The sequence below is a fragment of the Lepidochelys kempii genome, chromosome 2 (genome assembly GCF_965140285.1).
Source record: "Lepidochelys kempii isolate rLepKem1 chromosome 2, rLepKem1.hap1, whole genome shotgun sequence".
NCBI classification, from domain to species: Eukaryota; Metazoa; Chordata; order Testudines; family Cheloniidae; genus Lepidochelys; species Lepidochelys kempii.
The window spans coordinates 171,952,514-171,978,084 of NC_136381.1; the positions used below are offsets into that span (position 1 = coordinate 171,952,514).

At 40.7% G+C, this 25,571-nt stretch overlaps 1 protein-coding gene across 1 annotated transcript in view; it reads right to left on the bottom strand.

Moving 5' to 3' along the window:
• Positions 1 to 470: 470 nt before the first annotated feature.
• The window catches only part of RAMP3 (receptor activity modifying protein 3), a 101,630-nt gene continuing 76,529 nt past the window's right edge, over positions 471 to 25,571 (bottom strand). The window contains exon 4 of the mRNA XM_073332765.2: positions 471 to 1,902. Coding sequence (XP_073188866.1) covers positions 1,647 to 1,902 — 256 coding nt within the window. The 3' untranslated portion in view covers positions 471 to 1,646. The remainder of the gene's footprint in view (positions 1,903 to 25,571) is intronic.

A 25,571-nucleotide genomic window follows, 5' to 3' on the forward strand; every position in this document is an offset into this window, starting at 1 on the left:
CATTTTACAAATATTAACTTCTTAGCATCAAAGAAGAGAATGAATCAGCATCTATTACAATATACATAGGAAATATCTGACCTAACCAGTCATTCCTACCAATATAAGTAATCCAATAGGAATGCAAACATATCTGCATTATGTTAAAATATTGGGAAAGAATGTGAAAACCAAGATATATAGCTATAGATACTGTAACTTTCCACATATATGCAATTTTCATATAGGGAGCACTTCTGTGTTGAGACCCAGCAACACTTTGTTCACATGGACCCGCATCCCAACCATTAGATCAAAATCTTAAAGAAGACTATCTAACTAATACATGTGGAAGACACAGCTAGCTGTACTTTATTTAAGTGTGTGAGGTATGAAAATGTATATTCATGAGCAAAAGATCTTGAACACTTGTAAAAATGAAATATTTGGCTGGGAGGACGCTTCATGTGACAGACAAGAAAAGTTTACCATAGGATCTAAAGTTATTTTATTTGGAGCCTTCTGTATCTAAATATTTCATTACAGAGGAATATGATGAATATAGACTTGTTGAATGGAATCCGTTTCCATTTCTCTGCCCTCTGTCAATTCCAAGCATCATTCAAACTGCCTTGCTGTTAACAACATAAGCTTCCACATTCTGTAAGTGATGAAAAATGAAGTATTCAAACACTGAAAGGCACCTCAATTAACATAGCTTCTTATCTATTTTTATTTACAAGACATCACTTGCACAAAAGATTCAGGGTGAAGTGAAAATGAGGAGCACATAGTGAATACACTCATCAACGTAAGAATAATAATTAAAAAAATAAAATGATGGGTCTGGCATATGACAGTTCCTTCACCAGCCCTTGGTAAATTCATGGTCAACCCATTTCCTCTCATTTTCCACCTCTGGGGAAAAGCCTGCATCCTTCCTGGAGTGTGTTCTCAAGTCAGCAAGCTCTAAGAAGTCATCTTTAAGGACATTTTAAAAACTACTTAACCTAGCACAGTCTCTTCTCCACAAGGATAATCCACTGGCCATATGAATTCTTTCTTACCAAGACAATACTTCCAGTCCTGGATAGTGTGTGGTTTTTATTCACCACCAAGAGTGTCCCTCAGCAACATCCATGTTAAGTTCCTTTGGTGACGAACTTCCATTCGAGTCACAAGGTTCACAAATGAAAACCTAAAGTGTCCAGCAAAAAAAATTTCAAAAGATCCCCATTGTCAATATTACAAATTAATCACTCGTTGTGTATATACACACACACATACTGGAAAACTAAGCTTATTCACAAGCTTTAACTTTGGGTAAGAAACTTTACCTCTGCTGAAGTTAGCAGATTCACTTGCCATCATAAGTCTCCCATTATCCAGAATTAAATGTGAATTCCATTACACATTAGCTGTGATTATCAGTTTTGAGGGGTTGGAAAGTGTCTTTGCATAAGCAACATTGAAAACCTGCAGTACAGAAGCACTGACTTTCGGTAGAGGCAGAACACTTTTCTGAATACAGGACAGTTTCCTCCCGTAGTACCTGACAGGTTAGAACACTGCAGATCTGATATTTCTGATTCTTCTTTTCTTTATGCAAAAGAGAGAGAGAGAGAGAGAGAGAGAGGCATGGGATGAGAAAAGCCAGGAGGCATGTCTTACACTAGAATGTCACTTCTCTTACTGCACCACACCACTAGAGATGTCATGGCAACCATCAGCAATACTGGGATTAAGATCAGAGTTATGAGAATTTCATCCGGTGGATCTTCCCAGGGGACTTTTTCTGATGTACAGTTTGAAAAGAACTGTTTATGAATTCCAATGATGAAGCCCTGTGCGAGTCGGTTTGGCCAAAAGCATCTCGCGGCACTGGCTTCCCGTTCTGTGCAGAGGCTGAAGTTGTCGTAATACCTAGAGAGAGAAGAAAATCGAAATAAGTCTGAATAAAAAATTATTTTGTTTCTCTTCAAAAAAAATTAGTCTGCTGTAATTTGGGGTTTTTTTTAGATATTTCAGATGGGCTGTAAATAGATCTTCTCCCTGGTTTTCTCACCAGATTAAAAAACCTTTTGGAATTCCAGGTTTTTTTGTTCCAAAACATGGTTTATCAAATAGTAATTTTGGACAACATATTGGCATTTGCAATAAAGTGTTTTTGACATTGCCTTTGTATAGGATCTTTGTCTGCCAATCTGTTCAACCTCATGGTGTTTTTCATTTGATTTATATGGGTTTTAGTAGAATTGACAACGGTTATCACGTCTAATGTATATGGTTGTACCTACAGTGTAGATATTTCTGCTGAAGGAAATAAATTGAATCTCTGGGTGTTCAGCACCTTGGAAAAGCAAGCAGTGTGAGACTTGCCAGAGATGACACAGTGAGTCAGATGCAGTGTAGTTGTAGTCACGTTGTTCCCAGGATATCAGAGAGACCACATACACCTTGCCACAATGAGTCAGAGGCAGAATTGAGAATACTCTATTCCTAACTCCTAGTCTTCTGGTCAGGCTTCTAAAACAGGCTGAATAAAATCCTGGCTCCACTGGAGCCAATGGCAAAGCTCCCAGTGATTTTAATGTGGCCTGTAGTTCATCCTCTCATTCTAACTCATGTAAAATTAGAATGCAGTTCCCTTGGCAGAGGCATCAACAATACCCATAAAAATCTAATGTGGCAACTGCAACAAACTGTGAGTGAATAATAAATAATTCGTGCATCGTCTGTTGTTGGGCAGGAGGCTGAGGCCAAGTGCAGTCCCAGCATGAGATCATGAACCGCTGAATAATAATTTCAGTCCTGCTGTGCATGGATGCAATAATCAGAAAATGGGCAAATAACAATTAAATAAAGCATTCTTTTTTTTAATCTTAACCTGTCCCGCATCAGAGTTAGACTCTAATGCCTGTCTACACCCTTAAGAGAGATCTGCTACACCCAGTAGCACAGAGCACTTAATTTCAGCACTGTAAAGCATACAAAAAGATGCACATAATGTTCAATAGTAACCAAAGTTTGTATTTATGAGTCCAGGCTATGCTAAGAGCAAGGAAACACTAAATTGAATATTTGGAAAGATTGTTGTGATGGGATCGTGAGCCAACGTGATTTGAAAAGGGGTAGCGTGGCCAGAGGTAAGAGGAAATTAAGAAGTTGAATTGTGTCTGGACAGCATATAGAGAGGGGAAGGAAGGAATTATTGTCTGTTGTACTTTGCAATGTTCCCTTCAATGATGTGTGACTTAGTAGAACTATTTCAAAGGGAATGAGAGACTACCTGATGCCTTCAGGGACAGCATGCTGCACTATTGTCGGTGAGCCCCTGCCTCCACCCAGTACATGAGTACAGTAATTGCCTTTGAATGACACATTTCCTGCAATAGGAAAATAACGCCCCTGGGAACTGATGGTGACTCAGTCCCGGGTTGTGCAGTAGTGGAGGTGAACCACTCAGCATTGGGGTCAAGGATTGTACTCCATTGTATAAGGATTGACATTGCCATGTAGGGGCAGAACACTACATGGATAAGGTCTATGGCTACCTTCTTAACGTCACGTGCATAGGAGCAAACAGCAGCTTTGTAAAAAGGCACAAGGCAAAGTCCCTACCCCTTCCCCTTCCTACTGGGGCTGGCACAGTTTCTAAATCACTGCCTGTAGCTTCCGATGCAAACACCAGGTCATTTAAGGGCCAGTGTAAGACCACACCCAGATGCCATGGCACATCACCACTAGCATGAGAGTGTAGGCAGTGGTTCTCAAATTGTGGGTTGGGACACCAAAGTGGGTCACAACCCCATTTTAATGGGGTTGACAGGGCCAGAATTAGACTCGTTGTGGCCCGGGGCTAGCCGAAGCCTGAGGGCTTGAGTCTGGGGCAGCAGGGCTCTGCCCCCCCACACACACACACACACAAAGCAGCAGGGCTCGACCAGGATCATGTAGTAATTTTTGTTGTCGGAAGGGGGTCATGGTGCAATGAAGTTTGAGAACCGCTGAGTAGAGTATACAACCATTTTAAGAAGAAAAAAGGAAGCTTTTGTGATGGTTGAGAGCAGCAGGGCACTAACAGTAAAGAAGTTAAAAATAAAAGACAAATAATATCCTCTAATTATTTTAATAGTGACCTTCTTCAAACATTCCAATAGCTTCCATCCTTTATGTCCTAGACTAAATTAGAATCTAAAGAGGACTAGCTGTATATGGAAGAGACAATCCCAAAGGACTAGAAGAATACAACAACTCAGTTGCTTCCCCTGTCCGACTACGCTTCAGTGCACCTTCTGAACAATAGAATCCCTAATGAAAAATTGTAGATAATTGAATAGGGATGAAACCAATAGGATTCTATAGAAATTTAGTATACTACAGAAATGAAATAGATATCCACGGATAGTAAGGATGCTTCTAGAGAAATTACTCCAAAATCCTGGAGATCATAATAATAATTTTGTATAGTGCTTATATGTAAAAGCACTTAAAAGAGGACAGGATCATTATCCCCATTTTACAAATGAGGAAGTTGAGGCACCATGAGGTTAAGTGACTTGCCTGAGGCCACCCAGCAGGCCAGTAACAGAGCCAGGAATAGAAGCATGGTCTCAGGTCCTTAAAAGTACTAAGGTGATGCTCCACTCAGTGCCCCACTGCCTAGTGGAATCATCAGCCCTGAGTTAGGCCCAGGCTGTTCAGACAATGCATGGGGAGAGTTAGGCACATAAGGAAGGCAGCCTTTGAAGCCAGCAAGCTGAGCTGTGAGCCACCGCAGATAGCAGGGACTGAAAGAGCAAGGAGAGGAATGGGGTGAAGAGAGGGGCTTGGGTGCCAAAGCGTATGTCCACACAGCATTTTGGAGCTCTAAGAATTGTGGTGTAGATCAAGCTCTGCAGACTGGGGCCCTAGAGCCCAAGCTCCAGCCTGAGCTGCAACTCCAAAGTGCTGTCTACCCAGCAGTTTTTAGAGCACTAGCGTGAGCCCCGCTAACCCAAGCCCGTCACTCTGGGCTGGACGCAGCGTAGACATACCCTAAGGGGCCAGCCTAGTGTGCCAGGCTGATGAACCAGAGATAGGTGCTTCTCTCTGCTTGGGATCTTCAGCCACAAACCCTCTCATGGAGCTGGGTGCCTAAGCCAGGTCAGCTGCTTAGTTATTCTATGTCCAAGCAGCCAAAACCATGTCTCTTGCTCTCTGACTCTGGCCCTATGTTTCCCTGTGCTCCCACGTGTATTCTGTGCAGGAGCTGTGCTCCCCAAGCCCCACATATTGATGACCTGCATTCCTCCCTCCTGCCATGAAGTCTGACAGGTATCAGGCTTAGGCAGTTGAAGAGCCCACCTATGGGATCAGGTCCCGTTAGCAGGACTATTGTTCCCCCGCCTAGTCTGAGATTCCACTTTGGGGCTTCCAGGGCTTTGGCTTGAGAAAAGGCTCTGAATTGCTTGTTAGCAGCAGGGCAATCACAGCACTTAGGTGGCTTTACAAATGCCAACAAGTTTAAATTTAGGCACCTTGGGGACTTAGGCACCTATGGAATTAGGCAGCAGCTGAGAGATGGTTTTAAAAATGTCAATGGCAACTTAACGGAGGATTTAGGTTCTTAATAAGGCAGAAAGGTGGCTATATACCTAGAAGGACCGGGGCCCCAAGCCGTATCCATTGGGCTATGCACTGCTTCCTAATAGACAATAGTACTTAATAATAATGGAGGTGTGCAGGAATGGGTATGTATAGTGAATATAAATAATTCTATAAATCTAAGTACTATATTCCTACCATCAAATTCTACAGGATGGCTTACAAATTCTATAGAAAAGTTATCATTCTTTTATAAGTTCTGTAGGACTTTTTCCACTAGTGTTGGCTGATTTCAGCAAAAATTGACCCACTGCTTTTGTATTTGAAGTCTAATACAGTCCAAAGAAATTGAACTAAACAGCTGCTAAGTTCTCCCAAATAGTAAGATAAAAATAATTAGGTTTGGTATAGTGTGTTCAAAAGACTGAATCCCTAAAAGCCAATCCACACCCACACATGTTATCGTAAGCAGAATTCTGCAGAACATTTACTTAACACCTCATGCCTTAAAATACTAATGTTTTACCTACATTATAACTGCTTTTGCAACACATAGTTGTGAGACTGAAGATAACGAAAAATCTGAACTACCTGAGAACTGTGTCTGTGAGTAATGCTCCATTAACCTAAATACTTGTGTATGCTTTCATGAGAAACTGCATATTTTGTCACATTTGAAATTATTACCAATATATGCTAGCAAACAGCTTTTCACAGCAACAAAAATCGCCAAATTCCTCCTTGGAATAAATTGCAAGTTCTCAAACAGTTGCCATATTCGCAAAACAATTATATTGTTTTCAGAGCACAAATAGCTTTTCTTTTTCTGCACTTGAGGCTTTTCGGAAAACAAAGAATAACACAGATCACAACTGCAATATGGTTAATTTTTTGAAAGACGTGAAAACATGAATTTTCAGTGATTTTTTTTGCCTGTGGTGAAATTTTAATGAATATTCATACATGCAGTCTCAGATTACTGTTTAATTTATATTCACTGGTGCAAAAATGTTCATTTGTCCTGATAAGTGTTCTCTGGAACCTCCATGCGAAGGAATAGAAGATGAGGATGTGTCATGTACAGTACTATGTGTCAAGCCACATCAGACAAATCCACAAATTTGTTTGTTGGAACTACTGAACAAACTAGCAGAGAAATCCAATAATATTCTAGCACACATGCAGCATGCATGCAGTTAGCTAACTCTGTGGAGTCTTCCCATATTTGTGACTATGTTTGACTATACACCTATGAACCTCAGACACTTTGCAAGAAGCGTAAGAAAGTGCTCTGCCTTACCTGAGTAACGTATTTTAAGAAAACTTTCACCATAATGTCACAATCTACCTTATATACAATTAGCTTCATCATTATGTTATGCCCTAAGCTCCCTGAGAGTTCTTTAAATCGAGGCTCTGAAATTGGATAGCAAGGTACATAAACCATGAGCTTATTGATCATATTTCCACTCTGAGTATTCACACATTACAGAATGAATAAACTCCCAAAGTCCTGTCCCAGCATTCTCTGGGTTTACTCTAAGTCTTGGAATGGATTTTCTAGAGACAGTCTCTTCTTTTGTTGTGCTGAAGCCTCTCATGTAGCACTCTTAAATTAACAGAGAAATGAAATCCCTTCTTTGTATTCCTCAGAGTGGACAAGCTTCCTCATTCAGCTAACCTTCAGTTTATATATAAGTAGTACTAGTCTTGTAGAACTTTGGAGTCCTAGTCATGGGCAGGGCCAGCTCTAGGTTTTTTGCCACCCCAAGCAAAAAATTTGCCACCCAAAGCTCCGAGAGCGCAACTGCCCAAGCAAAAAAAAAGGGTGACCAGAATGCCATCCCTGGAATTGTGCCACCCCAAGCATGTGCTTACTTTGCTGGTGCCTAGAGCTGGTCCTGATCATGGGCCACACTAAGCATTACATCCCGAGGGCAATAGGATGAGCTATAATCACCCCAACCATGGCTACCTGCACCTCTAAAAACAGCTGCTTAAAATTCTAGTTACAGCACTGACATCTGTGTACCAATTTTCTTAATTAATCCAAACACTTCATGCCTCTCAACTAACAGTATATGTTAATCAAATACATGAGTCTCCATCCAGAAAACACAGCTCCAACCTAGAAATGTCATCCTCACATAGTCACATAACTAAAAGTGGGTTTCAAATCCGGTAATCAGGTGACATAGTACAGATTTATCCCTGTTGCAACTCTATCTGCTTCAGTGGAATTACATCAGGAATGAATTTGGCCAACCGTGTGCCTTTTCATTTAACGTGAATTCAAACTAGAAATGAATTCAAATTAGAAACACAACTATATAACAAATATCTAGCACAATGTTTTCAACTTGCCTTCAAGAAAAAACTTGTGGTTGTCAGAAGAAAAAAGTTCACATGTTTCAAGCCATTTACCCAATAATAGGAATTGCTAAACCAGTCTGAAAAAAATAACAGCTTCCCTTCAAAACAATATTCAGATAAAAGTCTTAATTTTTATTCTTTCATTTTTGCACATCCCTGCCAGAACTAGAACCAGAAGTGCTGAAATAATAATAATTATAAATATCGTACCATGAGAAAGGCTGGTCTTATGTTATTTCCACTGTAGTGGAAGCAGGAAATACCAAAAAAACTCACAAGAAAGCTTCTTCTTGTGTGATTCCTAGCCAAATGTTGCAGAATTAAAGGGTGTGAATAGTTTAGATAAACTTTAAATTAAGGATCCAACCTTTCAGTTGATTATCTCCTTATGTTTCCCCATCACGACACAAGGAAAGTTTAATTTTCTGTTTTACAATTCCACAGCTATATTGGACAAAGCAGATACTGTAAAGATGTGGAACGTTTCTCTACTTCTTTCATATGAACATTTAACCAAGTGAACTTCTGACTGCATCTCACCCTCCTTCACTTAAATACCATCAAAGATAAAGTGATTTCCTTTGGCCAAAAGGAGCAACCTCATGCACAAATCCAGATCACCTGCTGCAGGAACTTGGGCAAGTCACTTCCCTGCCTGTGCCTCAGTTTCCCCATCTGTAAAACAAGGATAATAATACTGACCTCCTTTTAAAAGCACTTTGAGCACTAACATTAAAAAGTGCTATATAAGAAGTGAGGTATTATTATTAGACTGTACTTCCCTAATTGAATCATATCTTCCGTTATGTATCATGGACACAGAATTCAGCCAGAAGAAAATAAAACTGCACAAAGCACAGGGAAGGAAATTAACATGAAAGTGAAAAACAGCCAGGTTAATGAGACAATCATACAGTATAGTTGACTGTTACTATATTAAATTATGGATGACATTATGACAGATTTACACACTCGGGTCTGAAAACCAAAAATACACTTGGTCTCCTTTCGAGATACTTACACCTGAACAGACTGCTAGAGAATGAAAAGTGGTTGACTAAACCTAACTGAGAATTTTAATATACAAAATTTAGTACCAAACTGTTGTCAGATACCTAAAGATATAGGGGAATATGTAGATATAAAGAGCAGCTCTTCATTTATGCAACATCTCTGATACCAAGTGCCCAATGTCTATTGAACAACAGAAGCGCCTGTATTCAGCAAAGGGTAGAATCAGGAAGAAAAATGTTTGATACCAGTTAAGTATCATGATATAAAAGATAATTTAGCAGTAGAGAGATTGCATTAAAACATCAGCATTTACTAGCCACTGGATTTTGCATTCAAACCTGCCTGAGCTGTATCCTGGTGATTATCACTATTAAACACCACCTGTCAAATAGGGATCACATGTTTAGATTTGGACTAGGTCAGAGGAGATTCAGAATATTTACTAGGGCCAGTGGTATGTCATGTGGTTGTGGGAGGTCACTGATTCCATGATTTATCAGGTTTTTGACCCAAAAAACCCTCCAAAAAACACATTGCAGGATCTAATTCTCACCTCCTTACACAGTGGTGAAAATCAGGAGTAAATAAACTAGAAGTAAAAGGTATTGCATCAGTGTAAACAGATGCAGGCCCCAATCCTGCAAACACTTAAGTATGTGCATAGTTATGCACAAACGGTCCCATGAGAGTTATCACCACCATCAGATGGTAATGAATGATTGGGGCTAGCAGTGTGACTTGGTAAATGATATGAAAAGAAGTGAGTAGGTCATGAAAAAGGGGAAATTACAGGTTGTATTATTTGAATCAAAATGTTCCTTTTTGCCTAATAAAAAATGTTTAAAAACCATTTAATAACCTTTCAACATTGTAAACCATTTAAAGCCCATCACAATGGCATGTCTTGTTTTGATAGATCATGCTGTACATACTTATATCACAGCATTTGATCAGTCTTTGGGCATCCCTGACATCAGTGGGATTCCTGAGGTCAATAAAGTTACACACCTCCTTCAGTGTTTTCATGTGGCAGGGCCCCAATCCTGCCAGGAAGATCAGAATCTGGCCCACAGAAGATTATTTGGCTTAAGAGCCATGTCTACAGAGCTGCTGCCCTTGCAGTTGAGGCAGAGAAGCGGTATGTATTGGACGAGCCGCCACCACTCTATCCCCAGCAGAATTGGCAAGACTGAGTTATTTTGGGTACAAAATTGAATTCCGTGATGCCCGGAGATTGATAATACCTTGCAAATAACAATGTTTATTAAAAGAGTGTACCAGTTTTAAGTGGTTTAAACTTTTAGAGGCTATTAAAGTGACTGAACAGTTTATCGAAAAAAAGGCTATTTTGATTTAAATGAGACTGCTCATAAATTCACCTTCTTTTATATAAATTCATTACAATTGCCTTTTTCTCCCCTGAAGAACTCTCCCTCTCTTTTTCCTATCACTTACGCTGACAGACCACTAGCCCCAGTCATTACCATCAGATATATGGCTATTCACTGACCTGTGTGAAATGAGTTGGTTGTCTCGGGTAAGTTCCTATAGTAGTAGACACAGGGGTGCTGGAACAATTTTTATAGTATGGATGCTGAGAGCCATTCAACGAAACTGTAAACCCTGTATATAATGGAATTCACTTCAAGCTAGGGACACTTCAAGCTAGGCAGCACCCCCAGCAGTCCTCATTCCAGCACCTATGGGCACATGTCTACATCACAATTGTAACTAATTAGCACTCTGGTTGGTAGTTGTAGTAGAGAACACCAGAGGTGGAATGGAAGACTGACCTGTCCTTTCCACACAAAATATGGTTCCTGTAGGTGAGGCGCACTGCTCAGGCAGCTTGGGAGTTTACACTACAGGTATGTTTTCATTACAGCCACGACAGTGCCGCAGTTGTGCCGCTGAACCATAGACACTTCATGCACTGACAGAAGGTTTTTTCCCATTGCTGGAGCTAGTCACCTCTCTGAGAGGCTAGGCCAATGGAAGAATTTTTCCGGCCTAGCTGCATCTACAATGGGGGCTACATCAACCTAACTAGGGCACTGGGGTAAGAAATTTTTCACAGCTCGGTCAATTGAATTAAGTGTAGACCAAGGCTACCTCTGCATGTGCTACACTATAGATATACTCTTGGCCATCTGTCATTTTGGGGCCAGATTATGGCCGGACCCTTTGTGGGTGTGTAAACCCCGTCTGCACCCTTGAATTCCCCTGAATACAGGTCTGTTCCTGGCTAGCACCCTGACTGGCACTTGCCTTCCAAATTAGGGCAGGGATAAACTGGATGGCTACTGAGGAGTAAGCAAGCTGCATCAACCTAAGGAGTGATACAGGAGCAATAGTGGCCAGGACTTTCCAGTAACTTATGCCCAGGCCACCTCTCTGTGGCACTGCAGTTCCATACCACCCACCACTCAGTCCCATACTTTCATGGCACAGTGTAGCCCTTGGTGACGTAACATTATTTCTTTCCAACAAAATGTACAAAGAAAAGAACGTACAAAAATACTTGTGATGGCCTGGAATGCTAAGCATAGCTAGTCAGTCCCATCCCCTTGCCTTCCAAATCAAGGGCTTGCTTTGTTTCTTGGAGCCAAGTCAGGGGTTATAACATTGCAGTGCTACAGGTGCACTCCTCTTCCTTTCTTTATGACGAGACTGGCTGTGACAAAGTGGGGATTTTCCCTCGTTATGTTGTATGTGAGCCGATGTGAGTCTTACCGTTTGACATGAATGCTGTGTGTGCCTCCGTTTCCCTGTGTATTGCACCAATGTCTAGGTAGTGGAAATAAGCATGTGTGACCTTTGTGGGGGTTGCTCCAGCTGTCTGCATGGATGCTATAGCCACCCCTTCATAACCTGAGACCCATGAGGGGGATGCGACCAGGTGACTCGTGGCCTGGGAAGTGAGACAAAGGCCAGAGGAGGAGCAACAGGCAGGGCAGGGGCCAGGCAGCTGAAAGCAAGTCAGGCTCAGCTGGCTTGAGGTTCAGGGGCTCCCCTCCCCCAAAGATGGACTTGGCTGAAAGACACTGATTTCTGTGGTAACAAATTCTGTCCTACATTATGTTCCTGTAGACTAATAAATCTTCTGTTTTACCAGCTGGCTGAGAGTCACATCTGACTGCAGAGTTGGGAGGCAGAGTCCTCTGGCTTCCCCAGGAGCCCTGCCCAGGCGGACTCGCTGCGGGAAGCACACAGTGTGGAAGGGGATGCTGAATGCTCTGAGGTCAGACCCAGGAAGGTCGAAGCTGTGTAAGCTTCTTGCCTTGGAAACAGTATGCTCAAAGAGAGGAGACTCCCCCAGAGACCTGACTGGCTTTGTAGGCAGTATTTCCAGAGCATCGCACGATGACTCCATGACACTCCCTCAAAAGCTTCAGAGGCAATATCTTGATCTAGTTTGAAGCTATTATTTTCTAAATTATTATGCAAACTATTTCTTTATCACAAGATACAAAGCTTTCTCATGAATTCTGCAGGGGCACAAATAATCCAAAGCAAGGGAGTGGGTTGAGCTACTTCATAAAAAAGAATCTGGGATTAGTTTTTAGGAGAAAAAATGCATCAAGAAAGATATATATAAAAATATACTGTTTAAAGGCACACACTAGTCAATGAAAGAATTTGGAAAGCTTTATACCCTTCTCCCTAATTATGCCATAACCTGATGGGGAAAATGAAGACTTTTTTTAAAAACTATAAATTAAGATCTGTGGCCTTGGGAAGCCAGATGATGGGGTTTTTTTCTAGTTTATTTAAATTAAAAATACTTCCTGATATTTGAAAACATTAATTTTAGGATACACAGAGGTTCACTGAACACACTATTTGTATTAGAAATGTCCATGATAAGACAAATATCTCCCTAATTTATTTTATATATTACCCATGATATGTCAGGCTTCTAAACTACACCTATTTCAAAATTAAAATAGTGGCAATGCGTATCTTTCAACAAACAAGGAGACATATATATCCTGTCTTGGAAAGTTCTAGAACAAATAGTTGTGTCCAGTTCACCTCTATGTATCCTAAAATTAATATTTTCAAAGATCAGGAAGTATTTTTAATTTAAATAAGCAGAAAAAAATCGTCTGGCTTCCCAGGGCAATTGAATCTTAATTTATAGAGAAAAACTACTTTCATTGACAAGTGGGTGCCTTGAATCAGTATATTTTTACATATTTCTTTATAGTTACTTTATGTAACAGTGCTCCTGGTCAAGTTATCTGTGGGGACCAGAGCCATGACACCTTGATCTAAAATCAGCATCTTGAACTGCTTGAGCTAAAGGCCCAGAACCATGAGTTTAGAGACATCTGCAGATTCATAAATCTGTATACGTGGTTCTGCCACGAGAGGGAAATAAGAGCCACACTGTGTCAACATGGGTTACTCGTGTGGCTGATTAAACATAAACACTATAGATGTCTTTCACTGCTAAAACAGGGTAAATAAAAATTTCCCTGCAACAAGACATTTCAGCTTCCACATGCCCTATGCCAACATAAGGAAAAGACAGGGTTTGTCTGATGTTAGTTTTAAGTCATGACTTCTCGGGAATCAATGCTTTAAATACAGCAGAATTAAATCGTAATTTGCTTGTAGACCACCTGTGTTCACTTTCAAACCACAGCCTTTTGAAAGTTCAGCTGAAACACCATTTTTGATGACAGAGCAGCCACTAGTCAACCCTTAGTTGAGATTGCAATTAAATTTCTGTTTCAAGCCTATTTAAAGTTCTGAGGCATACTAACGCTGTTTGTTTGTTTTTAACCAAGATCATTTGTAATCATATATACTCTGGCACACAGCAGCCACCCCGCTATTTGAATTTAGAAAGAACTTAACATGTAAGACTGAAAATAGGTTTGAGGACTGCATTTGGTACTATTTAACAAAGTCTGTTCTGGTCCTTTACGGGCCACTATTACGGTAATACTAACATTTGACAGAGCACAGAAAATATGGCACTGAGAGGAGAGATGTTACTCAGCTGAATGTTGAAAGAAAGCAGAGTCATTTAAAACAGACTAAAGTTTGAGAATAGAAAAAGAGTTCAAATTCCTGAACCTTGACCAGAAAATTTCATAGAAAATGTGAGGACGGCTGAGAAGGGAAGGAGAGAGGCAGAGGGAAGGACGAGGATTAATAAGAACTAAATTAAATTAAAAATACGTTAGCCAATCAGAATGGCAGCGATTCTGTTCCTTTTTCTTGGAGCCCCCCTGCAGATGGATTGCTTGGGGGTTGTTTGTTGGGGTTGTTTGTTTAAATTGTGTACCACACAATGCTTGCATAAGCTGCATGATTGGCAACCCTAAATAATGGAGTCCCCCATTTATGTACAGAACAGCATGGGCAGTGGCCCTACAAACTTGCCCCCCACACTGCCCACTTCTATTCCCCAACTCTAACCCTGATGTAACACTTCTAGGGATAGGGATGGTTCAAATTCCGTGGCTTATTCAATTTATCCTCTCTGCTGAGGCTGCTATTGTGGCAGGGCCTCTGTGATTGTCTATTGGGAACTGAATGCAAACACCAAACTACTTTTGTACAGGCCATTTCTGTCTGTTCTAGTCACCCCCTTGCCTACCCACCAAAATCTAAACCTTCCTGAATGTAGATCATTCACTCAGAGAACCAGAAGCACACTCATCTGTATTCGCCTAAGACACAGACACTTATTTTTGGACCATCTTTTATAACAAAATATATCTTACACACATACAATATCTCTCAGCCTGAAGAATCCCAAAGCCCTATGTACATACTATATATATGCACACATGCACATACATTAAGGCTTGAGCTACACTTAAACATTAAATTGACATAAAAACTTTGGTGAGGGGGTATGAAAAAACACATCCTTGACCCGTATAGACACAGCTATGTCAATGGAAGAATGCTTCCATCAATGTAGCTACCATTGAGATTGCGTTTACACTATGGGGTTATGTGGGTATAGCTTCGCCAATGTAGCTAAGCCTGTGTAGTCTCCATAGTGTAGGCATACTCATAAGCCTCACAAATGTGATGGGAACATCCATGTGGTAAAGTACAAATGTGATAAACTACTGACTCTGTGACTGCGTGATACATTTATCATATACCATCTCACCAGCTCTCTGCCTATTAATTTATTTCCCTGGACAAAATTGGGATATGTAGACTCCACCACAGACTCCCTGTGTGATGTGGGTTCCCCCACAGACTGAATAGGCAAATCACTTAACGTCAGATGCTTAAATGTATTTTAGGGACTGAATATGCAGATAAGCAGATGCAAAAGCACCTAAGTGCCTAACTACCACTGAAATTTATGAGAGACACCTACGTGCTTCAGAAAATCCCATTAGGCGCCTATCTGCATCTTTAGTCACCTAAATACCTTAGAAAATCTGGCCCCAAATCTCTTTGTGCCACAGTTCCCCATCTGTAAAATAGGGATAATACTTCCCTACCCCTACCAAAGGGGTATAGTGAACATAAACCCATTAAAGGCTGTGTGGTACTCAAATACTGCAGTGTTGGGGGTCATATAAGTACCCAAGGCAAATAGTTGAATTTTACTTGACTGTACCTGGAAAAACTCTTTTATACTATGCTCGTCATTCATAGATTCCAAGGCCAGAAGGGACCATTGTGATTTTCTCATCTGACCTCCTTTATAGCACAGGTCATAGAATTTCCCAAAAATAATTCATAAAGCATATTCTTTAGTAAAACATTCACTCTTGATTTAAAAATTGCCACTGATGGAGACTCCACCATGACCCTTGTAAATTGTTCCAATGGTTAATTACTCACTCTTGAGAGCGTATGCCTGACTTCCAGTCTGAATTTGTCTAGCATCAACTTCCAGCCATTGGATTGTTATTCCTTTCTCTGCTAGACTGAAGAGCCCAATACTAAATATTTGTTACCCGTGTAGGTACCTTGAGACTGCAGTCAAGTCATCGCTTAACCTTCTCTTTGTTAAACTAAATAGATAGATTTAAGGAGCTCAATCAGTATAAGGCACGTTTTCTAATCCTTTAATTGTTCTTGTGGCGGCTGTTCTCTGAACCCGCTCCAATTTATCATTGTGGGATCTGATTGCTTTACCAATGTTGTAAGTAAGCATACAACAAAGGATCTCTCTTCTCACAACTCCCCCTGCTGTGCTGCACAAGCTACAGGTAACAGGTTAAGCATGAAAACATGTAAGGCTGTCAAGTACAGAAAACAAAGAAAGCCCTATCTCCTACAACTTTTGCTATAAAAGGCATGAATTCAGATTAGTTTCTGCATTGCTTCACCAAAAATCTGTACTTAACAACCCACACATCTAAGCATCCTTGCAGTGCGGGACAGACCAGACATTACCAAAGGAAGAAGAAATAAATAAAAACAGCAGTGGGGACTCAATAGCTTTTGAAGACTCCCAGTTTCAAATGTCGTCTTAGTTAAAACAAAATCATTGCTTCCTAAACAGAGACTGGGGACATATATTATGTAAAGGCACGCGAATGGTATTTGAGATCATCACCTTTATATGCACCATTTCAATAGTTAATATTATTACTGATGTTTGGATGTTAGTAAAATAAAACATAAATAATAAAATACTAATAATATCTAGCTCTTATAGAGCACTTACTATCCATAGATTTCAAAGCAACAGGTCAGTATCATTACCCCTTTTTACAGATGGAAAAACTGAGGCAGAGAGAGGTGAAGCAATTTGCCCAAGGTCAACCAGCAGACTAGAATCCATGTTTCTTGAGTCCCAGTCTAGTGCTTTATCCACTAGGCAACACTAAGGCTAAGTAAGGGGGTGGCTTTTAAAAAAAGAGCCTAAGGGAATTAGGTGTCGAACTCCCACAAGAAATCCCAGCCTAGTTAAATATGTCAGGCTGCTTCTGCTATTGGGTCACCTCTTAAATAAGACAATAAAATGAGAATGAAAAAAATTCACCTTTATCCCAATTCTATGGCCCATTCAGAACTCTGAACGAAACAGAACATTCTTCTTCATGTGGAAGCAGATATGCACGTTGTAGTAAGGTCTCCAAAGCAGAGCACAGAGACCTCACTGACAGATACAGCTGAGCACTTTCAAAAGTATCCTTAGTTAGGGTTAAATTCTACCATTGCTCTGGAGCTGGATGGGGATGTGGGAGCAGAGTGATGGTTTTCAATGTGAGGCTTATTGAGCCATTCTGCCTATGCAGGGTCAAACAGCTCAGGCAGAAAGGAGAAGAGGCCTGGAAGCAGTACACTCAGCAGCTCTCCTTACAGTCTCTTCAAAAAGGAGAACTGTGCACTCCCCCAGTACCTGCTGCCAGAAAGCAGAATGTTTTCAGGGAACTGGGAGTTCCGAACAACCAAGCCCTATATCTTCCAGGGGAGTCAGCTGGCCATGGAACTGCTATATCTAGGTTTAGTTCTGTTTCTGCATGGATGAGCTGGAGGGCAAAGTGAAAGACTCCCTGCACACCTGTCATCTTCCTGCCACATCTGCCGTACATACCAGGGGGGAAATGTTGCCCATGGTGAGTCCATGGCAAATTAGAGAGCCTCATCTAAACTTTTCATCCAGAGGCATCAGTGAATAATCCAGGCCATAAAAGAAGTAGTAACAGATTGAAATATATCTATCCAGGTTCTTAAACACAAAAAAAAAGACAAATCATTCCCCAGGACTAGGTAGCTAAGTGATGCCCCATGTATTAAAACAGAATTAGTCACCATTAAGTATGCGGGAGTCAACCCTGGCAATGTGATCAGATGCAACAAGATGGTCAACTGAGATTCGAATCTGCACATTTGAGCAAAAGAAAACATGAACCCATTTGAACCATCATTTGTAATGTGCTAAATTAAATCAGAATATCGTGTATCGTTGCCTCATGATGCCAGTCCAGCTAAGCCAGGCTCTGGATGTCCATCCAAAGAGCATGAGTGGCAAGAGAGGACAAGCCACAAAGAGAAGCCATCCCTGGAACACAGGAAGGAAAAATAAGCTGCCCACTTCTGAGGCTGGGGCTCTCTCCTGCTACCACCTGAACCCAGCCCCAGAATGAAGGCTGTACTGAGCTAGCATATTTATTATTTATGCGTTAACCCCATCAGGGTGCTTGGCATGATTCAAAACACAGAGGCAGACAGGACCCTAGTCCTAAAGAGCTTATAAACACCATTGTATTAGGTTCACACTCCACCAAACATTGTAGCTAAACCTTGAATCTGCACCTATTCAGATTCATTCTTAATTACAGCAACAGCTGAGCTCTCTCATTATGTAAGACAAATTATCTTTCAACATGAGCGGTTAAGATTTTAAAAGAGAAAGCATCTGTAAGCCCTTATCAATTGTGTGTTACATAAAAGCTGAAATCATGACTTTTCAGTATTGCCTGCTGTTTGAGATAGAGGAGGCTGTTCTGTATTTGTCTTGTGTTAAGATGAAAAGGGGGATTGGTGGATTCTGTCCAAAGAGAGTTTGTTCAAATTCATTTAGGTTTGAGAAGGTTCACACACTCAGTTGAACTAACTCAGAAACTTGAAACAAAGCTCAGATGAAACCACCAAAGGTTGCCTTGTTCCTAGTCCTACCCCATGCAAATTTATCAAGTTTGATGTGTTTTTCACCCCAAACCAGAAGTCAACCTAGGCTCACACAAAACCCAGCCTTAACTCAATGAATAGATTGAAAAACTGGAGTGAATTGTGTTTCATTGTAAGTTTTGCACAACTCCAGCTGGAAGACTGGTGACCTCCCAAAACTCCCCACAGCATCATGGGTTAAACATCATGTACGTATCCTATACAGTGAAAGTTGTAAATAATTATATGAAAAATAGTATCCAAGACTCTCTGCTGAAATGACTCTCTAATTTCTATGGTACCTGTTTTTTTCCATGGTCAAAAAAAATGGGAAAAGCCTACAAAAATAAATGTATATTCAATAATCCTTGGGCATTTTGATGATTTGAAATCATGATTTCTAGATCCATCAAAAAGAAGGCAGTAAAGGCAACCAGATAAAGCGAATTTAACAATTAGTGATCCTGCCACAACTATTTAGAACTCAGTTTTCACATCTAGTCTCTTTCTCCCCTCCCCCGCAGCGTCTTGTAAAAAATTTTTTATTTTGAGGTCTGGAAAAATGTATGGTCTGCAATAAAGAAATGAGCTGGGAAAGAAATAATTCAAATGAACAATACACCAGACCTCTGAATTCAGACACACCTGAGGAATGTTCGTGATTCCTGTATATGTGGGGTCATTAATGTTTTTATTTAGATGGAAGCCGGTCAGTGTGCATCATCTCTTCAGAAAAATGGGAGGAAACTTTCAATTTATGCTCAGGAAACACACTCCCAGGCACACACAAAAGGAAGCTGGGGCTTGAAAGCCATTACTGACGAAAGATATCTATTCTAGGGTTACTGTTATCGTGGTGAGTGGAAAGTCTAGCTTCTCACATCACATTCCTGTGACCATGGAGTGGTGTCATGAGACATTCTCTCCTTCTTTACATATGAAAGGATGAAGCCTGATGTACCAAAAGGAATGACTCTCCTTAATAAATTGAGGGTAGGTCTTTTAGTTAAATATGTAACTTGCTTGTGAGATGATACGTTCTTCCATGTTTGAAAGGAACCACATTTATCCAACTATTCACATTTTGCTGATGTGTTCGAGCATGCGATATATAACGTTTCAAATAGGTATCACTACGTTGCACTAGTCTTCCACTTCCTTTTCCTTTGCGCAGAAGCAAGTTTTGACTGTTGGGAAGACATGTTGTGCTGTGTTAGTTTTAGGTTATGCAAGATTTGTGTGGATGCAGCTTCAGTGGAGAAAGGGAGTTATGTGAGCAGCAAGAGAGGTTGCTCTCTGCCTTGGGTTCTGATTAGAGTCTATTCTTTAGGCATTGCTGTTGGGCTGAAATTCCTGGAAGAAGGGATAGCCCTGCATGCTGTTTGACCATCTCATTTCAGGACTGGTATACGTATTAATAAAGCAAATCACACTATCAGGGTGATTTGATTACAGTGTATAAATACCTTCACAGGGAATAAATACTAAGTACTGAAGGGCTCTTTAATCTAGTGGAGAAAGATATAACAAGAACCAATCGCTAGAAATTAAAACCAGAGAAATTTAAATTGAGAATGAGGCACACATTTTTAACAGTGGGGGTGGTGAACTGCTGGAACAAACTACCAAGGGAGGTGGTGGATCCTCCATCTCTTGATGTCCTCAGATCAAGGCTGGATAGCTTTGTGAAAGATATGTAATGAATATATATCAGGAGTCCACATTTATGGCCCACTGAACAGTTTTAAACTTAGTCTCTTTAATTTGATAGATACCTTTTTCAGACTGAGACGTCTGCTCCTACTGCAGTTTGAATCAGTAACACAACTACATGAGCTAGAGGAAAGTTTCCACTTGGCTGCACTACTACGATCCTAGAGGTCACTAGAAGTCACCACAACTTATTGGTAAAATATTTATTTCATTCATTCATTCCATTTTCATTCTTCTGAAGACTGAGTAAGCAGGACTGCCGTATTACCAGGACGGCTGATACGGTGCTTTGTCAGTCTCATCCTCTTCCAAATGTATTCAAAGCAACACTACTGAAAACCTGAGGAATGCCTTAGCAGCATTTGCCCAGTATTAATAAGTTGCATTGTTACAAGGACATCTGTTGTCTCATTGCTTCTTGCATACCAGCACAGCTGAAAGTAAATGAAAATTAACAACAGGAGGAAAAGGGGTCTGACATATTTGTTGACGACATCTCCTGATCAGCAGGGTCAGATACAACAAAACTGAGGGAACCTGAACAATGTGCATGAAGGCTAAATGTCGAGTTCTTATTGTTCCAATATATATGTTTTCCTTCCTGGCTAATTTGTGAATGTGCTAACTGCACAGAATGCTATCTCTAAAAGGAAAACATTCTACATAAAGATTGCAGTGCAGCTGCTGACTTTGACTTCTCAAACACCCTACCCAAATATGAACTAACTCATACACTTGTCATATTTTTCCCTGTTTGCCTTGCTTTGTCCTTCTGGGCTAAATGCAAAAACAGATGGCTATGTTGCAGAAGTAACATTTCCAGTTACACATACATAAGCAGGTATTTATATACACAAGCCTGTTTTGCAAATTGCACCCAACTATATTTTACAGGTATTATACCAATTACCTGTTATCTGTGCATATGTATTTTACACTTGCAGTCCAGTGCCCTTTTTTCCAATGTGGCTTTTTATATTTAAGAATAGTGTTAGGCAGCCATTTAGACACAGTCACTGAAGGATTATGAAGAAGTAGAGTTTTGGGGGCTGTAAAGGAGTGACAGAATCAGGTCAGCAAGGGACCTGATCATCTCAGACAATGTAAAGACATCTTGTGGTATTACCTCTCAGAAAACAAAATTTTAATTGCTCATGATAATACAAAATAAGTGTTAAAAACAGCTACCATCTGTTGTCAAAGGACACTATAACTTAAGATGTGCGTTTGTTCACTACAAAAGCCAGGGCCATCCCTAGACCAAATGGCGCCCCAGGTGAGGAGCATATTCAGTGCCGCCCCATCCATTTGTTAAACTTTTGAATACCTGCCCTAGTACCCAAGCCCGGTGCCCCAGGCAGTTGCCTGCGCCTAAATCCGGCTCTGGCAAAGGCCCTGACCCTGCGAGCACTCATGGGCTACAATTTATGCATGTGAGTAGTGTTATTGAAGTCAGTACTTAAGGGTAAGCATGCACTTAGGTATCCAAAGAATTCTGGCCTAAATTCCATTGTAAGTTCATTAGATGATGGCTAGTGTTTTCATACAAGAGTGTATCATGCTAATCAATATTGTCTCATTGTTTCCTTATATTCTTCCATCTGTCTCTACCTGTTGTCTCGTGTTTTATACTTTGATTGTAAGCTCTTTGAAGCAGGGACCATCTTTTTTGTTCTGTGTTTGTACAGTACCTACCACATGACCTGTCCATGAGTCTTGGCTCCTCACAACTATGATAATACAAATAAATAATAACAATCTACATTTAACTTGCATGGAGTACTTGATGCGAGCTATCCCAAAACACTTTACGGAACTCAATACCAAACAGCAAAAACTGAAGTATAAATTAAGGAATGAATGTGCTCTATGGTGAATATGTTAAAAAAATAAGGGTTGAATTCTGCCTTGATTTGCTGTGTCACATCAAGATTATCAGCACATTTTGCAAAAAGGATACAGCAAGAGAGCATATCACTGAGCTGATAGCATGGAGGACACCAAGGAGTGAACTTGGGGTGCTTGCTGGTCAGTGGAGAATGAAAATACCACCTGAAGATGAGGTAAGGATTCTCGGAGAGAGGAATGTTGTCATGGAGCATAACTCATGTCACTTACATCCACATCCACAACCAGGAATGGATGACTAGGACAATCGCTGGGGTCCCTGAAGGTGTTGGATAAACAGTATAAGTATACAGTGTCAGGGTGTCTTAGAAAAGGGACAGTGTAATGTCAATATTTTCCCCTCGTGTCAGTGAAATGAATAACTGCCAGAGCTCAGGTTTGACGCATCTGAGCATAGTCTCTGCTACTATGCTAAACTGGTGCTTAATGCCAAAGATAATTTATAAAGATTATTGGAAATAAACTGTTTTGTAAGTAAACTGATCAACAAAGGATCTTGTTTGTGAGAAAAAGAAAAATTTCTCAGGGACAATTATCGCTAAGAAACAATGCTCTAGTTCCTCTTTGGTGTCTCTGGGAAGGGCAGATCTTATCACTAACAAAATCTTTGATAAACAGTGAACAGAATGAATTTGCAGCCTGGCAGCAAGGGAATCTGCTATGATCCAATTAACACTTTTTAAATCTATCATGTGCTACAATTTTGTTATATCTGCTTTAAGGAAACAGAAGATCAGACTCCTGGAATTAGAGCTGTCAACAGCTCGAACAGAATTATCGGAAAGAGGTCCTATAAGTAGCCCTAGTAACTGCAGAAGCCTGTTCTGTCTCCTAACCTTCAAAAGTCGCCAAGCACTGAATACACTTTCATGTAGAACAGATAGTGCATCATCACCAAATCTGTCAAGGTTTAACATAAAAAGCCCTGGATCAAAACCTAACACCAGTCCTCTCCCCACCTGCCAGAGAAAAGTGAATGCCAACCATCCACAGTAAAAGTGTTTTCCAATTAAATTAGCCTCTGCAGAGACAGCAGCTAGAAAGCACCGACTCTGCTTACAAGATCTATTAGCCCTTGAACCCTTTCTACTGTGGGCAGGGATAAAACACTTTGCTTCAAACAATGATTAATATCCCTGAAGAAGTTTAAAAGACAAAACAGGCCTGTTGGGGATGCAAGAGGTCTGATCAAGGCGCACTTCTGAGCTAATAAATTTTTTCAGTCTATTTCCTAGGGCTTTGGGGAAAGTTTTTTACAATCAGAGCAGCCATAGGGGTTTCCTGTTTGTCAGCTCCCTGATACCTTCTTTGGGGTGTGGGGTGGGAGCAACAAATGAGCTATCCCTCTTGGCGACAAGGGAGAGAGGCAACTGTCTCTCCTTGTTGCTTTTCATGCAGACCAGCATTAAATCACATCCCAGAGAAGACCAAAAATGCCTCATAAAGCTCTGCAGAAAAGCCACCAGTGCCAGGAGAGGCTCTGGTAGTCAGCTCACAAAGGGCTGCTGTCAGTTTCTGAAGAGCTCAATCCTCTTCAAGTCCTTCTGCTTGCAAAGCTGAGATCCTCAAGATACTGCTAGATTCAGACTGATGTGTGCCTCTGCAGAGTTCAAGTCCAAGTGCTCTGAGTGCTAACATCTGGATCCTCACAGGTTCACTTAACCCTGATTCCAAAGGTGCAATTGTCACATGGCTAGTTATCTTCTACTCTGCATGTTTCTTTTCTGGCCCCAAGAAATATTGAGCGGATGCTTCAACCTCCTTAATACTGACCTTTAACAAGAGCACCTTGGGTCTTGCAATCCAACTCCATGAAGATCCATTTCTTATACTTCCGGCACTCATCAAGTGCCTTTTCTGTCTCTATTATTTAATTCTCTCTAGCTCAGGGCTGTCAGATCTTCTGGCTTGTCTACATGAATCCAGACTCCACCCTATGAGTGTGTGATTTGCAAAGTTGCCCTACTGTGGTTCACTCTAACTTCCCCATGTAGACCCTGCTAGTGTGCACGGATACAGCCCTGTTTCAAACAAGACCATGTCAATGTGCATTAAGGAACATTTAGTGCGTGCCAGCAGGGTCCACATGCAAGAGTTAGAGTGCAGCACACTGGTGTGCTCTACAGATCTCACCCCCGTAGTCCAGATTCTAGTGCAGCAATCCTGCAAAACCTCGCATACAGGTGTAGAATCACTTAGTTGTGTTTCAGGTGCACTAGAGAGACATAAGTCTGGCAGACGCTTGAATGGATCCACATGAGGGAAAATGGCAGTGAAGAACACTCACCTGGCAGCTGGAAAGCAGATACCAACCTAGAAAGTCAGAGAAAAGGAAACTTTAAATAAGTCAAAGGATGAATGTCTATTGTGGCTGACAGACAGACAGAAAGAAAGCAAGCAGTGATACCCTGGCTTCTACCCTTCCCTTCCTTCAGTTTTTCATTCAGCTTGTGACAAGTGCCTACCGTGTCTTTATCTAAGAAGAGAAAGTTAGATCAAGAGTGTGCTGGGTTTCAAGAGAAATGGAGAATTTCATATTTCTGTGTGGACGTGAATGGAAAGCCCACAGCTAGCTGTGGTAAAAGAATGCCATATTCAAAGACAAGATGAATCAAGCCGTGGTGAGAAATGCGATAAGTACACAGGAAAATTACACAAAGATAAATGCACTGAATTTAGCATAATCATTTAAATCAATCAGTGCTTATTAATACTCATCATATAAGTGATGTTGCGGTTAAAGTGAGCTGTGTGACTGTCCATGAAATAGCTGTGTCATCATAACTAGTATCTGAAGGAGAATTTTTGAGAAACTGTATGCTAAAAGCTTCAAAAATCGTGTATCAAGATAAGTGGCAAGTTTTTGCAAACATCAGCTTCTCAAGAAACACAATTACTGAAAGAATCAATGATTTAGCTGAGAATTTGAACAGTCAACTCCAGGAAAAAGCAAAGTCCCTTGCTGCTTTTTTCAGCTGTTATTGATGAAAGCCCAGATGTAAGTGACATGTCTCAGCTAGCGGCATTCATTCATGGAGTTGATGAGAACATATGCATAGCAAAGGTGCTAGTAGAATTGGTGCAGATGAAAGACACAACAGCAAATACAACAGCAACTGACCTCTTCAACAACTTGGTGGAAGCTCTGAACAAATTGGATGTAGATTGGAAAGAGCTGTGAGCCTGGCCACCCTCAATGGAGAGCAAAAAAGCTGGAATTGTGATAAAATTGAAGGCCAAATTGCAAACTACCAACCATAAACCAGCAGTTTGGCGGTTTTCACTGCATTTTACATTGAGAAGCTTCTCTTTAAAAATGACTCATGTTAAAACTGTGAATTTTATTTGAGCTAGGGGTCTCTACTACCACCAGTTCAGTCAGCTGT